Source organism: Podarcis raffonei, chromosome 17, assembly GCF_027172205.1.
Source record: "Podarcis raffonei isolate rPodRaf1 chromosome 17, rPodRaf1.pri, whole genome shotgun sequence".
Classification (NCBI taxonomy): Eukaryota; Metazoa; Chordata; class Lepidosauria; order Squamata; family Lacertidae; genus Podarcis; species Podarcis raffonei.
The window spans coordinates 40,099,028-40,112,958 of NC_070618.1; the positions used below are offsets into that span (position 1 = coordinate 40,099,028).

Genomic DNA, 13,931 nt, shown 5'->3' on the forward strand with positions numbered 1-13,931 from the left:
GCAGAGAGGATCAGCACCTCATACGTAGGTCTGAGAGAGTTACAAAGGGTCAACCACCCAAGAGGTACTCAAAAGAGTTTGCTAACTTAGCTGTTGCATGTGTTGCTGTTGTAAACAACCGAGGACAGGTTGGAGCTGTGTCTAAGTCAGAGACAAAGACACAACAGAGAGTTGCTAGCCAAGGTAATGCAGATGCACTCATTCCTTGGAAACCAAACAACCAGAGAGGTACACTGGGTAAACCAGTGGCGGGGAGTTCCAAGGGTGGAACTGAAACAACAGGGGAGTGTTATGTGTATAACAACTGTTTGTTTTCTTCTCTGGATCACGCTTTGCTTGCCGCAACACGCATTGATTCTTTTGGGGGAGGATGTTACGAAAAAGGAGCAATGCAGAAGCGAGCTCCAGGTGGCTGGAATGGTAAACAGGAAACTGATGTTATTGGAATGTACCGTGGGAACAAGAGAAAGTGTACTGAGCACCGGATGTTAGCTCAGAGTGGCACATGACCCTGTACTGGAAGTACATGGGTGGAGTTATTCTCTCTCTGCAGTTGGGATGAGAGAGTACAGACGCGTTTTCTCTGTACTGCTGAAAGACAGAAATAAAGACATGTAAATATATTTCTGTCTGTCTCATTCCCCCCCCCTGGTTATGGGAGGGGGAGGAGTGGTGTGTCCTTTCACGTTGAAAAGGATCGCCGGAGAGACCTCGCCTTGATCCTGCTGGAGAATGCAGCCAGGGAGGTCAACAAGGATTCAAGCCGGGCACCTGGAGGGTGGCCAATTTTCCTCTGGACTTCGCTGGCTCTGCTGGCTTAAATCAACAGGCAGCACAGGGTTGAATGGGATGGTGTAGCTGCCACCACACCCACAGCTCATGCCAGACAAGGCAGAAAGGGGCAGGCAGAGGACAGCATGTCCCTTTGCTGGGCTGCAGCAGCAAAAAGACCCAGATTGGTCCTGCTACTGTCTTGGATGGATGGCAGGAGGGCTGACTCAGGATCCAGCCCGCCCTGTGTTGGCCCATTTCCCACTGCCAGTGCAGATGGGAATACCACTGCAGTAGCTTCCCTCTGGCTGCTTCTTGGATGGCTGCACTGGGGCAGGGGCATAGCTAGCTGCTCCGGCACTTGGAGCGGTGGGGGCAGGGCAATCCATCCATGGGGGCGTTGTGGCAATCTGCACATGGGGGCACCGCATGGGGGTGCTGTGGCGATCCGCCCAGGGGGCCCAGAGCCACCGTGTCACTCCCAGGAGAGATGCGTGGCTCAGGCGCACTGCAGGCCAGGCCCCACGATAAGTGCCGACCCCCGCAGTGTGCCATTTTGTCACCCCCCTCAAGGACGACACCCGGGGTGGACCTTCCCACGCCCCTGCACTGGGTGCTCCTTGATGGTGAGGCTTTTATGAACCATTGAGCTGGGTCTCTGCTTGGTGTCACCTCAGGGAACTTCCAAGTTTTTAAAGAAGACTAAATAAATGTTTGTTCTCTTTCTCCCCCATGTGTTGGCCCCCAAGTGATCCGTGTCTCTGTCTGCTACAGAATCATAGCTCATGGGGATGCTGCCTGAGTGAGCTTTATGGTAGCTATAAATATAACCCCCCCTTAATTTGTGCTTCTCATTGCTGCATATTAGAACACAACTTTGTTATTTGGCTTTTTATCCAGGTCTTTGTTGCTTTCTGCTGCTCCCAACTCCCTCTATGATGAAGCCATCTTTGGACAGCTGAGCACAGCTGGGCAAGTAACCTCCATGGAACATGGTCAGGGGTTTAAATATCCAGCTTTTGAGTTACTATACTTAGAATTCCTGCTGTACCTTTGTGTGTGAGAAAGGGGATCTTTGGAAACAGGCTGAAGGATGGCAGCAGCGCCATTCTTTTTCCCTTGGCCAGCATGAGATCCTTCTCAATTTACAATGAAATCAACTTCCACAACTCCCATGAAGCTACCTCTTGCTTTGAGCTGGCATGCAGCAGGAAAATTACGATTCAGACAGCCAGGAAGGGTTGGAGAGAGGATGGAGGGATTTCTTTCATTTTTCTCCCTCCCTACTCTGTCGTCTACTGATCAACCTGTCTGCAGGCTTATCCACCCTTACCTTTCTTCTGCTCTTTCCGGGCACAGTCTGTGTTTTAAAGCTCTGCATCTGAGCCCCTTTGTTTTGCTCCAGAAAGCCTAAATTAAGGTTTGCTCTGATTGAGCACTAAAGAGTGAGTTTTCAATGGGAAAACTCTGGAGCAAAAAAAGCAGGATGCTTGGACACAAACGTTTTAAAGTGCAGGTCTGTGCCTGGGAAGAGCAGGGCAACAGCTAAGTGTGGCTAAGCCCTACCTTTAGGGTCCAGGGAGAAGGGGGTGGATACACAGATAAATAAGCACCATTGGTGTACTTGGGGCTTTGAGGAATAATAGGTAAAAGAGCAAGGAAAAACAACAACAGATGCCTGTTCCAAGGAAGAGAGGAGGCAGGGAAGTTAACATAGATGCAAATGTGGAAGAGGAAGAATATAGGTGATGGTTACATGTATCTGGGTTCAGGGGTAGATCTGGGTAATATGACACCCTGAGCAAAGAACACATTTGGAGTGCCCCCCCCCCCCTATTTCTTATTTTCACAATCATTCCTTTTGGTGCAGTTCTTCTTCTGGTTGCTGCTGCTGCTGTTTTGTGCCTCCTCAGCTTGGCACCTTCTCCACCCTAAACTGCTGAGTTTAGTTCCTGTAGAGCAGGTGTGGCAAATCTTTCCAGGGGTTGTATGCCAGTGGTGGGTTGCCCACCCCACACCCTCACACACACACCCTTCCATGCACCAGCATGCAGGTCACACACAGGCACACACAGAGCCCAGCTCCTCCAGGTGAGCTGGACAGAGCCATAAGGAGGAGGCGTGATCATTCCCTGTCCAGTCCTCAGATGATCTTTTTTTCCTTTGCTGCTGCCACCAAACTTGATGGGGGGGAGCAGAAATATTTGCTTGGGTGGCCAGATTAGGCTCCCAAACTGAGGGCTAGCCACCACTGCTCTGCTTTAATGGTGTTCCCCAAACCTGGGTCTCCAGCTGTTTTTGGACTGCAACTCCCATCATCCCTAGCTAGCAGGACCAGTGGTCAGAGAAGATGGGAATTGTAGTTCAAAAACAGCTGGAGACCCAAGTTTTGAAAACACTGCTCTTGAGGGTTACATCAACACCTTCCCTGAAACAGGAGAGATTTAAGATCGGAAGGGAGAAAGAGAGGGAAGGTGTCAGAGTAAGTCTTAGTGGCTGGTGGGTCCTGATCTATGTTAAGATCTCCAAATGTCACCTCTCCCTCCATTGAATAGTATTGAGCCTGAGCATGTCACACTCCAAGTGGCCCTGTCACCAAACTTAGGAAATAAAAAGACCAGGTGAAGTGGAGGGAAAAGACAGAAGAGGGGATCTGTTCTTTAAGGCCAGAATGAAGCATGAAGCTATAAACAAGCTTGTATGTCCAGGGTGGCGCTGTGGGTTAAACCACAGAGCCTAGGACCTGCCGATCAGAAGGTTGGCAGTTTGAATCCCTGCGATGAGGTGAGCTCCCATTGCTCGGTCCCTGCTCCTGCCAACCTAGCAGTTCAAAAGCACGTCAAGTGCAAGTAGATAAATAGGTACCGCTCTGGCAGGAAGGTAAACGGTGTTTCCGTGCACTGCTCTGGTTCACCAGAAGCGGCTTAGTCATGCTGGCCACATGACCCAGAAGCTGTATGCCGGCTCCCTCAGCCAATAAAGCAAGATGAGCGCCGCAACCCCAGAGTCATCCACGACTGGACCTAATGGTCAGGGGTCCCTTTACCTTTACCTATGTCCAGCTGAGGCCAGGCTGAACTTCCCTTACTGGCATAGGAGCCAACTCCCAGAGGCCAAGGTCCTTCCCCCTCCATAAAATATTTGAGGGGTCCAAGCCCGTCTGCCCGCCATTGATGGGCATTGTCATTCAAATGGTGTGTGATTGATTAAGCTGGTTGGTGCTTAAGTCCCACCTCCCATATTTTATTCAAGTTGGCACCCCTGCTTACTGAGGTTGTTGCTTGAATAGTAATTGATGGTTTTCACTTCTTTGGCCAATGGATATGGGACAGAGTGTCCTCCCCCCCCCCTTGTAATTATGGTCCTAGGGAAAGTGACAATTGAAGTATGTGAAATCATAGATATTGCAACATGCTTTTAAAAAGCAAGGTTCTACCCCTATATAATGCAGATATAGGAGGCAAAATTTACATGCCACAATCTGCAATAGTTTTATGAAATAATGAGCCTGCTCCTGCTTCCTGTTGCTCATAACCAATGCGATGGAATCACAGCTGTGATTTACATTTAGGGAAGCAGGGATATTCACAGACAGGGTTGGCACCAGCAGTTGGCATTCTGGGGTACCTGTCAAGGCCCACATCACAGCAGACGGCCTGCTGTCGATCTTCTGAGCCCCCTGACCCCACTGCTTTTTCTCCATGATGCAACTGCCTGCTCACCTGTCCTCTCTGATCCTGCAGGCTGTGAGCAGAGTGATGAGATGGAGTAGCCTCCTTTGCTTCCCTTGTGCTTTACGCTCTGGATAGTTGCACGGATTGGGCTGTGTAGGGAGAGGGCAGATTTGATTTTCATGCTTTCAAAAGTATGCATGGCATAGGAAACCCTTTTTGTAGAGAATGTGCCCAATAAGGCTTTAAATACATCATATGCGCTGGGTGAACTGCTTGCAGAGACTTCATGAATTTTAATCTAGTTCCCTTTCAGGCTCCTCAGAGACATGGCCAGTGCAAACCATTCCACTCACTCTGACTTCATTCTCATCGGTCTGTCCTCCCAGCCAGGACAGCAGAAGTTCCTCTTTGCCATCTTCCTGGTGATGTATATAGTGGGCATCCTAGGGAACCTCCTGATCATCCTGTTGATCCTTTGTGATGCTCATCTGCACACCCCCATGTACTTCTTTGTGGGGCACCTTTCCCTGGTGGATGCCTGTTTCACCTCCGTCACCGTGCCCAAGATGTTAGTCAACCTGGTGTCAGAAGCCAAGAGCATCTCTTATGCTGCCTGCCTGACTCAAATGTATTTCTTCTTTGCCTTTGGGGTCACCGACAGCTTTCTTCTGGCCTCCATGGCTTATGATCGCTATGTGGCCATCCGTAACCCCCTGCAGTACACCATCATGATGAGTCAAAGCCTGTGTGTGGGGTTTGTGGCCGGCTCCTGGATTGTCTCCCACCTCCATTCTTTGTTGCACATAATCCTGATGTCCCGCCTCTCGTTCTGCGCTTCCCATGAGATTCCCCACTTCTTCTGTGATCACCAGCCTGTGCTGGCTCTGTCCTGCACTGATACCAGCTTAATTGAGATGTTGATCTTCACTGAGGGGGCCTTAGTGGTGCTGAGCCCCTTTGTCTTCATTGTGATCTCCTATGCCCTTATCCTGGTCACAGTCCTGAGGCTGCCTGCGGGTTCTGGGTGGCGCAAGGCATTCTCTACCTGTGGGGCTCACCTGCTGGTGGTCACCCTCTTTTACGGCACAGTAATTGGGGTCTATTTCCAGCCCACTGCTCGCTACTCAGCAGAAAAGGGAAGGGTTGCCACCATCATGTATACCATTGTCATACCTATGCTCAACCCTTTCATATATAGCCTGAGGAATGACGATGTCAAAGGAGCATTTCGCAAAACTCTATGCAGGAAGGTGGGAACACACTGAGTGCCTTTCTTCCAAGACACCGTGCTGAACCACACCAATGTTTGAACCACGCCATCCATTGTAACTGAGTTTTCTGGGATTCATGGAACAGTCTCCACGGTTTACAACCACATTTACATGATGTTAAAAGGTGAATTTCCCTCCGGATTCCAATAGCCATTTTACACAGGAAAATTGTTAGATAAGTGCTTGTCAGTGTGCCAAAGGTAGCCATGTTGTCATGGAGTCTACCACAGGGTCACTTTCCAATCATTCCTTTTTGACTGTGGTTTGAGTGACCAGGAAAAAAGTTGGATATGGGAGTATGCTTGGGTGGTTCAGAGCAAGGGCACCATCTGGGGGCCGAACACCCACAAAAATCAAGGGGACCCAGGCACCCCTCAATATTTCACACATGCCGCCTAGCCCCCAAAGTGGGGGGAACCCGGCACAAGCGGTTGAGAGCAAGCTAAAGACCTGGGGGGGGGGAGGAGCTGGCTGGAGCATAAAAAGCAGGGAGCTGGGAGGGAAATATATGGTATTTTGTTAAAGAATAAAATATTGTATAATAAAAAGGAGAATTCCCTGGATGTCAAGATCCAGGTTTGGGGCAAGTACTCTTTGGTGAGAGAGCCCCAGAAGAGATCTAAAATCACAAAACATGCAGCGAAGCAAAGTGTGGAAATATATAGTCTTCTAGACCTTTATTGGAAGCTGCCCCTCCCTGCACTGAATATTGTTGCCTGCCTGTCTGAGGTGGGAAATATATGTAGGAGCCACAATAAAATGAAAATGTTACCTCAACATTGCCTAGGTTTTCCTATTTTCTTTTGCCCTGGGCTAGACGGGCACGTCAAAGACATACAAAAACAAGGGGGTGAAGGAGCAGATCTAGTCCATCTTCAAAAAGCAGCAATTTCACATTTGGAGCTACAGGTGGTCCTTAATGAAGGGGTTGTTTATGTGTGAGCTCCCATATTTTAAATAAGCATAAGAGACACACACAAAAAGGTGATCCATAATGAGATTTGGGGTCCTTCATACTGGTGGCTTTTAGTGGGCATATTCTGCAGAATGCCGTTGACACAATTGATATGCAGGTCCCACTTACCAAACACAATGCATTCTCTGGAAATCATTTGTTGGGCAAACTCCAGCTGTTTTGTTTTGTTTTTGAACATATTTATTGGTTTTTCAATTGATTTACAGCCATCCTTTTCATACACGACAACATTTACAATAAATATTTGAGATCTCTCAACATTACACCATTGAATATGTATGCATAAACAAAAAAATGTTTCAGCAGGAAGTTAAGGACCTGCACCAACTGAAAACACAGTAGCTTGTCTGTCCCTGAACATCTGCAAGTGCAACCAGTTACCACCATGATCACAAATCATCATGAATGCTCAATTCAAAAAACATCTGGAAGGGCCCTATAAAAGGGGAAAACAATTCATGTTGATATTTATTATCCTATACATTTATTTATCTCCAAGGCACCTGATGTTGCCTCAGGCACCATACAAACACCTCTGGGACCATAACCAGGTCACAAAAGGAACAAGTAATGTGAAAAGAAAGCTTAAAGAAAAACGCTAGATATATTACGAACAATACAGATGTAGATACATTTGCCAGATGAAAAAGGAGTTGTCAAGAGGGGAAAGGGAGAGCAAAGAGTTTCAAGCAGATTTAGAGACTACCATAGTAGACAGTAGCAAATTGACTATTATATAGCTTTTCATATTATAATTATGAGATCATGCATTTGGATATCTGGCCCCAGAACCAAGCTGGATGCAACAGTGGATGACTCTCAGTGTTTGTTCTCAGGGAAATTCCTCAGAGAAAAAGGATCCTTTCCCTGGAAAATGGTATATAGAGAGATCTATATATAGATCTCTAATGGTATAGAGAGAGATGATCCTGTTCCAATTTGGAGGCCCCCCCCACCCCACATCTGCTATCCATTTTTTTAAAAAAAACAACAACTGTGAGATCATACACTGAACTCCTACCATCTAGTTGTACCATTTGTCACCATTAGGGATGAGAGAGAAATTCAGGGACTTCAAATCCAAAATTTCTGAAACAGTATGAGAACCAAACTTTTCTGACAAAGTCAGAAAAGCTAAAGCACAGAATGAACTCAGGCTTGCTAGAGAGGTTAAAAGCAACAAAAAAGGCTTTTATGGGTATGTTCGTAGCAAAAGGAAGAACAAAGAAACAGTGGGGTCACTCAGAGGAGAAGATGGTGAAATGCAAACAGGGGACACAGAAAGGGCTGAACTCCTCAATGCCTTCTTTGCCTCAGTCTTCTCCGATAAAGAAAACAATGCCCGACCTGAAGAATTTGGAGCAAATGATTCAGCAGAGGAAACACAGCCCAGAATAACTAAGGAGATAGTACAAGAATACTTGGCTAGTCTAGATGTATTCAAGTCTCCAGGGCCAGATGAACTGCATCCAAGAGTATTAAAAGAACTGGCAGATGTGATTTCAGAACCACTGGCAGTCATCTTTGAGAATTCCTGGAGAACAGGCGAAGTCCCGGCAGACTGGAGGAGGGCAAATGTTGTCCCTATTTTCAAAAAGGGGGAAAGAGAGGACCCAAATAATTACCGCCCAGTCAGTCTGACATCAATACCAGGGAAGATTCTGGAGCAGATCATTAAGCAAACAGTCTGTGAGCACCTGGAAAGGAATGCTGTGATCACCAATAGTCAGCATGGATTTCTGAAAAATAAGTCATGTCAGACTAACCTGATCTCGTTTTTTGACAGAATTACAAGCCTGGTAGATGAAGGGAACGCAGTGGATGTAGCCTACCTTGATTTCAGCAAGGCATTTGACAAGGTGCCCCATGATATTCTTGTAAAGAAGCTGGTAAAATGCGGTCTTGACTATGCTACCACTCAGTGGATTTGTAACTGGCTGACTGACCGAACCCAAAGGGTGCTCATCAATGGTTCCTCTTCATCCTGGAGAAGAGTGACTAGTGGGGTGCCACAGGGTTCTGTCTTGGGCCCGGTCTTATTCAACATCTTTATCAACGACTTGGATGATGGACTCAAGGGCATCCTGATCAAATTTGCAGATGACACCAAACTGGGAGGGGTGGCTAACACCCCAGAGGACAGGATCACACTTCAAAATGACCTTGACAGATTAGAGAACTGGGCCAAAACAAACAAGATGAATTTTAACAGGGAGAAATGTAAAGTATTGCACTTGGGCAAAAAAAATGAGAGGCACAAATACAAGATGGGGGACACCTGGCTTGAGAGCACTACATGTGAAAAGGATCTAGGAGTCTTGGTTGACCACAAACTTGACATGAGCCAACAGTGTGACGCGGCAGCTAAAAAAGCCAATGCAATTCTGGGCTGCATCAATAGGAGTATAGCATCTAGATCAAGGGAAGTAATAGTGCCACTGTATTCTGCTCTGGTCAGACCTCACCTGGAGTACTGTGTCCAGTTCTGGGCACCACAGTTCAAGAAGGACATTGACAAACTGGAACGTGTCCAGAGGAGGGCAACCAAAATGGTCAAAGGCCTGGAAACGATGCCTTATGAGGAACGGCTAAGGGAGCTGGGCATGTTTAGCCTGGAAAAGAGGAGGTTAAGGGGTGATATGATAGCCATGTTCAAATATATAAAAGGATGTCACATAGAGGAGGGAGAAAGGTTGTTTTCTGCTGCTCCAGAGAAGCGGACACGGAGCAATGGATCCAAACTACAAGAAAGAAGATTCCACCTAAACATTAGGAAGAACTTCCTGACAGTAAGAGCTGTTTGACAGTGGAATTTGCTGCCAAGGAGTGTGGTGGAGTCTCCTTCTTTGGAGGTCTTTAAGCAGAGGCTTGACAACCATATGTCAGGAGTGCTCTGATGGTGTTTCCTGCTTGGCAGGGGGTTGGACTCGATGGCCCTTGTGGTCTCTTCCAACTCTATGATTCTATGATTCTATGATTCTATGATTCAATACATGGCCATCTTTTGAAATTTCTACTTATCTGACTTTTGCAATGTAATTCTCCAACAAAACAGCATTTACAAAAATGCATATATTAGTAGAAAGTATTAAAAAAAGATATTTAAAGAAATAACATTAAAGTATTATATTAGGAGAAGTGGTTAGCAAAAATGTATGACTTGTTCAAAACTGCATGTGAAAATGTGCTTTCTTAAAAAAAGAACACACAAAAATGCTGACAAATCTTCATTAAGACTCTTTTTAAAATGTCACACATTGTTGCAGAACATTGTGGAGAACTGAATTCAAGACTGGAAAAATGAGAAATGGAGAGAACCCCAAGTGACAGATCCTTCCAGCCATGAGTCTTCATCATGAGTCTTGGGGCCCCTTTTGCGAAAGGGGAAGCAAGAAATAATGGCCAAGTGGAAGAGAAATCATTGGCTTCACTTAGGGCTGGAGGCCCTGTGGCCCTCCAGATGCTGCTGGACTTTAGTTCGCTCCATCCCAACCACACCTGAAGGGCCACAATATGGAATCTGACTAGGGTGGGTTATTGGGGAAACAGTAAAGAAAGACAGATAGAGGTGAAATGATTTTCAAAGAGAGAAAAAGCATCATATTACCAGTTGTTACTTCAATCACCTATGTCAGAGGTTTTCGACCTTTTTGAGCCCATGGCTCCCTTGACCAACTACACTCTTTCTGTGGCCCCCCTGTGGGGCTCAGGAGCCCAGTTATGCCACCCCTTGCCTACAGAGGCAGCAGCCCCTCAACACTTTTTGAACACCCTCCCATGTGGAGTCTTCCCTCAGCCGCCTCTCCTTGAGAGTCCTCCGGGCAGCTGCAGCTGCTGCCTATGGTCTCTGAGCTGCCCATCCTGCCCCAAAGAGAGATGTCTCCTCACACTGCCCCATAGGGGCTTGGGACTTGTCTGTCTATTCCCAATAGCAAGGGCTGGCAGACTGGCTGGCTGGCTGGCCTAACCTCGCCTGCCTGCCTGCTCACTTACTTTGAGGCCAGCCTGAGAGGCACCATTTGCTTGTAGCCAGGGCTGCTGCAACAAACAGCTGTGCAAGCTTTTGGGAGGCAGAGACAAGAGAGGGCATCAGAGGAGGGAGGGAAGGAAAGAGGGACAGAGGCCAGTGTTCCCCACGGCACCCCTGACCATCATTCAAGGCACCCCAGGGTGCCACAGCACACTGGCTGAAAACCACTGATCTAGTGGAAGTTCATTGCATGGCTTGTTGAAAACCATTGACGTATGTGATTGAAAGGGGTGGTGTTGATGTGCCCAGATACACAGCTGCCTTCATTTTCACGGTGAGTTGAATACAGATGACCCCTGTGGCAAATTACCACAGTACCCAAATCACAACACCATGGAGAGCCAGTGCGCCAAGTAATGAGTAATTTTACCATCACCATCCTTTTCATTTGGGAAGCAAAGAGCTGCTCTTTCATCTAAGGCAACAGTTTGGAGTGAAACTGAAGGTTTCCAGCTTGGGCAAAATGCCAGAGGAATCCTGAGGTTAGTAAATTTCCCTTCCTCTGAAGTAAATACAGTACTCCATTGGACTATTTCAAGGTTATCTAACCCAAGGGGAAAGGCAATAGCTTACTTCTTTAAGCTATCTACTTCGGAATCAGATGCAGTATCTTATGGTTAAGGAAGGCAACATTTTCCATTCCACCCTCTCAGCATTTCTCTCGCTGTCTGCTGTGCTGAAATTACAAAACATATAATTTTGTCACAATGGACAGCGAGCCAAATTATGAAGCTTACATAATTTGCACAATTCATTATGTAAAATGTGTATGTATTGTTGTCATCACATTATACCATTCCATATTCATTTAAATGTGAATGAAATGAAATGCAAATGGGGGGGGGGACACGCAACATCACCAGTTATCTATTATCTGAGGACTGAAAGCAACAACAATAGCAAATACCTACTGAATTTGCTGCACTGATTTTCATTCCAGACAGGAGAAGAATAGGGAAACACCAGGAATTTCTGCTCCTGTTTCTGTTTTTGTTGGAGTTTTCCAACATCCCTATTCATAGTGCACTTAGGCTGAGGACAGGTTCCAACGCGGCATACAAAGCCATTTCCCCTCAAATCATGCCCACCTGTACCACAGCTGAAGTCATGTATGATGTCATACATGATGGAGCAGGTAAGGATGCAGCTCCAAAGGAAAAAATGGGGTCATAAAGTGAGCTCCCACCTGTTCATTTGCAAGTGGGGCTCACTGTCAGCACCCATCAGTTGACTGGTCTTGACAGTGAGCTCCACTAAGATCAGCTGCGATAGGGACAGTGCACTTTCAAAAGGGCCTACAGACTGGTGGTGACAGAATGTCATATGACTGCATAATCTGTAGGGGGTGGGGGGATCCACTTTCCCACCTCCATAGTAGTGGACACAGTGGGAATGGAAGGAACATGTTAACTCTCACGGTTGCTGTTGAGAAAAGACTCTCTTTCCCAGGAGGTGTCTAAGGGCTCCTTTCACATCTTTATTCCTTAGGCTGTAGACATAAGGGTTGGACATTGGGGTGATTACAGTGTACATGATAGCAAAGACTGCTCCTCTTTGAGCTGAGTAATTGGAGGCAGGTTGGAAGTAGACACCAATGATGGCCCCATAGAGGAGCACCACCATAGTGAGATGGGAGCCACAGGTGGAGAAAGCTTTGCGCCTCCCCGAGGAAGACAACCTCATGACAGCCACCACAATGCGGACATAAGTGAGGATAATGAAGACAAAGGGTCCAAGGATGATAAGTCCACCTTCAAAGAAGATGGCTGTTTCATTGATGCTGGTGTCTGAGCAGGACAGCTGCAGCAAAGGGTCGTGGTCACAGAAGAAGTGGGCCAAGTGGTTGTCTCCACGGTAACTGAGACGCAGGAGGAGGCCAGCATGGAGCATGGAGTGGAGGGTAGAAATAATCCAGCAGCCGGCTACCAAGTGTCCACAGACCTTCTGGTTCATTACCGTAGTGTAGTGCAGTGGATTGCAAATTGCAACATAGCGATCCAGAGCCATGACACTCACCATTAGAAGGTCAGTCACACCAAAAACATAGAAGAAGAAGAACTGAGCCATACAGGAGTAGAAAGGGATAGTCTTGGACGTGGAGATGATGTGAGCCAGCATCTGGGGCACTGTGACTGAGATGAAGCCCATGTCCACCATGGAGAGGCTACGCAGCAGGAAGTACATGGGAGTCTGGAGTCGGGCATCCAGAGAGATGAGAATGATCATCATGACGTTGCCCAGAAGCCCTGCCCCATACATCAGCAGAAAGAGTAGGAAGTAGAAGGGCTGCTCTTCAGGCTGGGAGGAAAAACCCAGAAGGACAAACTCAGCAACATCTGTGCCATTCTCACAGTCCATGGGATCTGCAGAGAGAACCAACCATCAAGTCAGAATGAACAAGAAGATCTCAAAACCAGTGGTGGCTGATACCCATTGGGACTGATGAAGAGAGAGGAAAGCAGGGAGGCCAACAGGTGGATCAAGAGCCAATGAATCCAGCTTTTGTCCCCACCTTCCTCTCTGCGATGTTTTTCAAGGGCAAAACTGAGATTGAGAAGAAGGAAGCTGACCATCAGGGCCACCCCTGGACTGGTTGTAGGTGGAAATGGGGGTTGTCTGGGGGTAGGCTGAGGCTCGCAGGGCAGTGACTTATTTGCCCTAATGGGCCAGATTCCACTTCTCATCATAACATAACCTATGACCACAAGGCAAGGCCATCTAGAGGTGGAAGAAAATGCTGAATTAGTTGACATAGAAAATTTCAAGGTTTGGATTTTGAATTTGAAAGCTGATCACAACAGCTGAAATTTTAATGCTTTCTAAAGTGCTGTAGTGTTGTTTGATCTTAAAAACTATCAGCTCACAGATGCTGTCAGATACTAGGTACCATTGCGCTAGCTGTGAAAACATAGTACATCACTGAATACTGTGCAGGAGGACAATGAAAGGCTTTAGGGTGATATCCATACATGACTTCCTTTTGCAGAAATGGAACTGTCCCTTCTTCTTTCTCCTCTGTGCATTGCCAGCATCCACTCTAAATCTGCAGTGGAGGCTGGAGAACAATTGCTTAGCTGAACATCTACTATTAATATCCCCCTGAAGAAAGCCTGTATCTCTAAATATTGGGATTTGGATATTAGTCATTTCAAATGCAATAAACTGTAAGTTTATTATACAGTGGTACCTCGGGTGAAGTACTTAATTCG

The 13,931-nt window shown here is 46.9% G+C and overlaps 2 protein-coding genes across 2 annotated transcripts; one reads left to right on the forward strand and one right to left on the reverse strand.

Moving 5' to 3' along the window:
- Positions 1–4,771: 4,771 nt before the first annotated feature.
- Positions 4,772–5,710, forward strand: LOC128404612 (olfactory receptor 1K1-like). Its single transcript, XM_053370309.1, has one exon. It carries the CDS (start codon positions 4,772–4,774, stop codon positions 5,708–5,710), a length of 939 nt encoding a protein of 312 aa, XP_053226284.1.
- A 5,885-nt stretch (positions 5,711–11,595) lies between these two features.
- LOC128404611 (olfactory receptor 1B1) lies at positions 11,596–13,100 on the reverse strand. Its single transcript, XM_053370308.1, has one exon. It carries the CDS (start codon positions 13,078–13,080, stop codon positions 12,136–12,138), a length of 945 nt encoding a protein of 314 aa, XP_053226283.1. The 5' UTR covers positions 13,081–13,100; the 3' UTR covers positions 11,596–12,135.
- Positions 13,101–13,931: the final 831 nt, after the last annotated feature.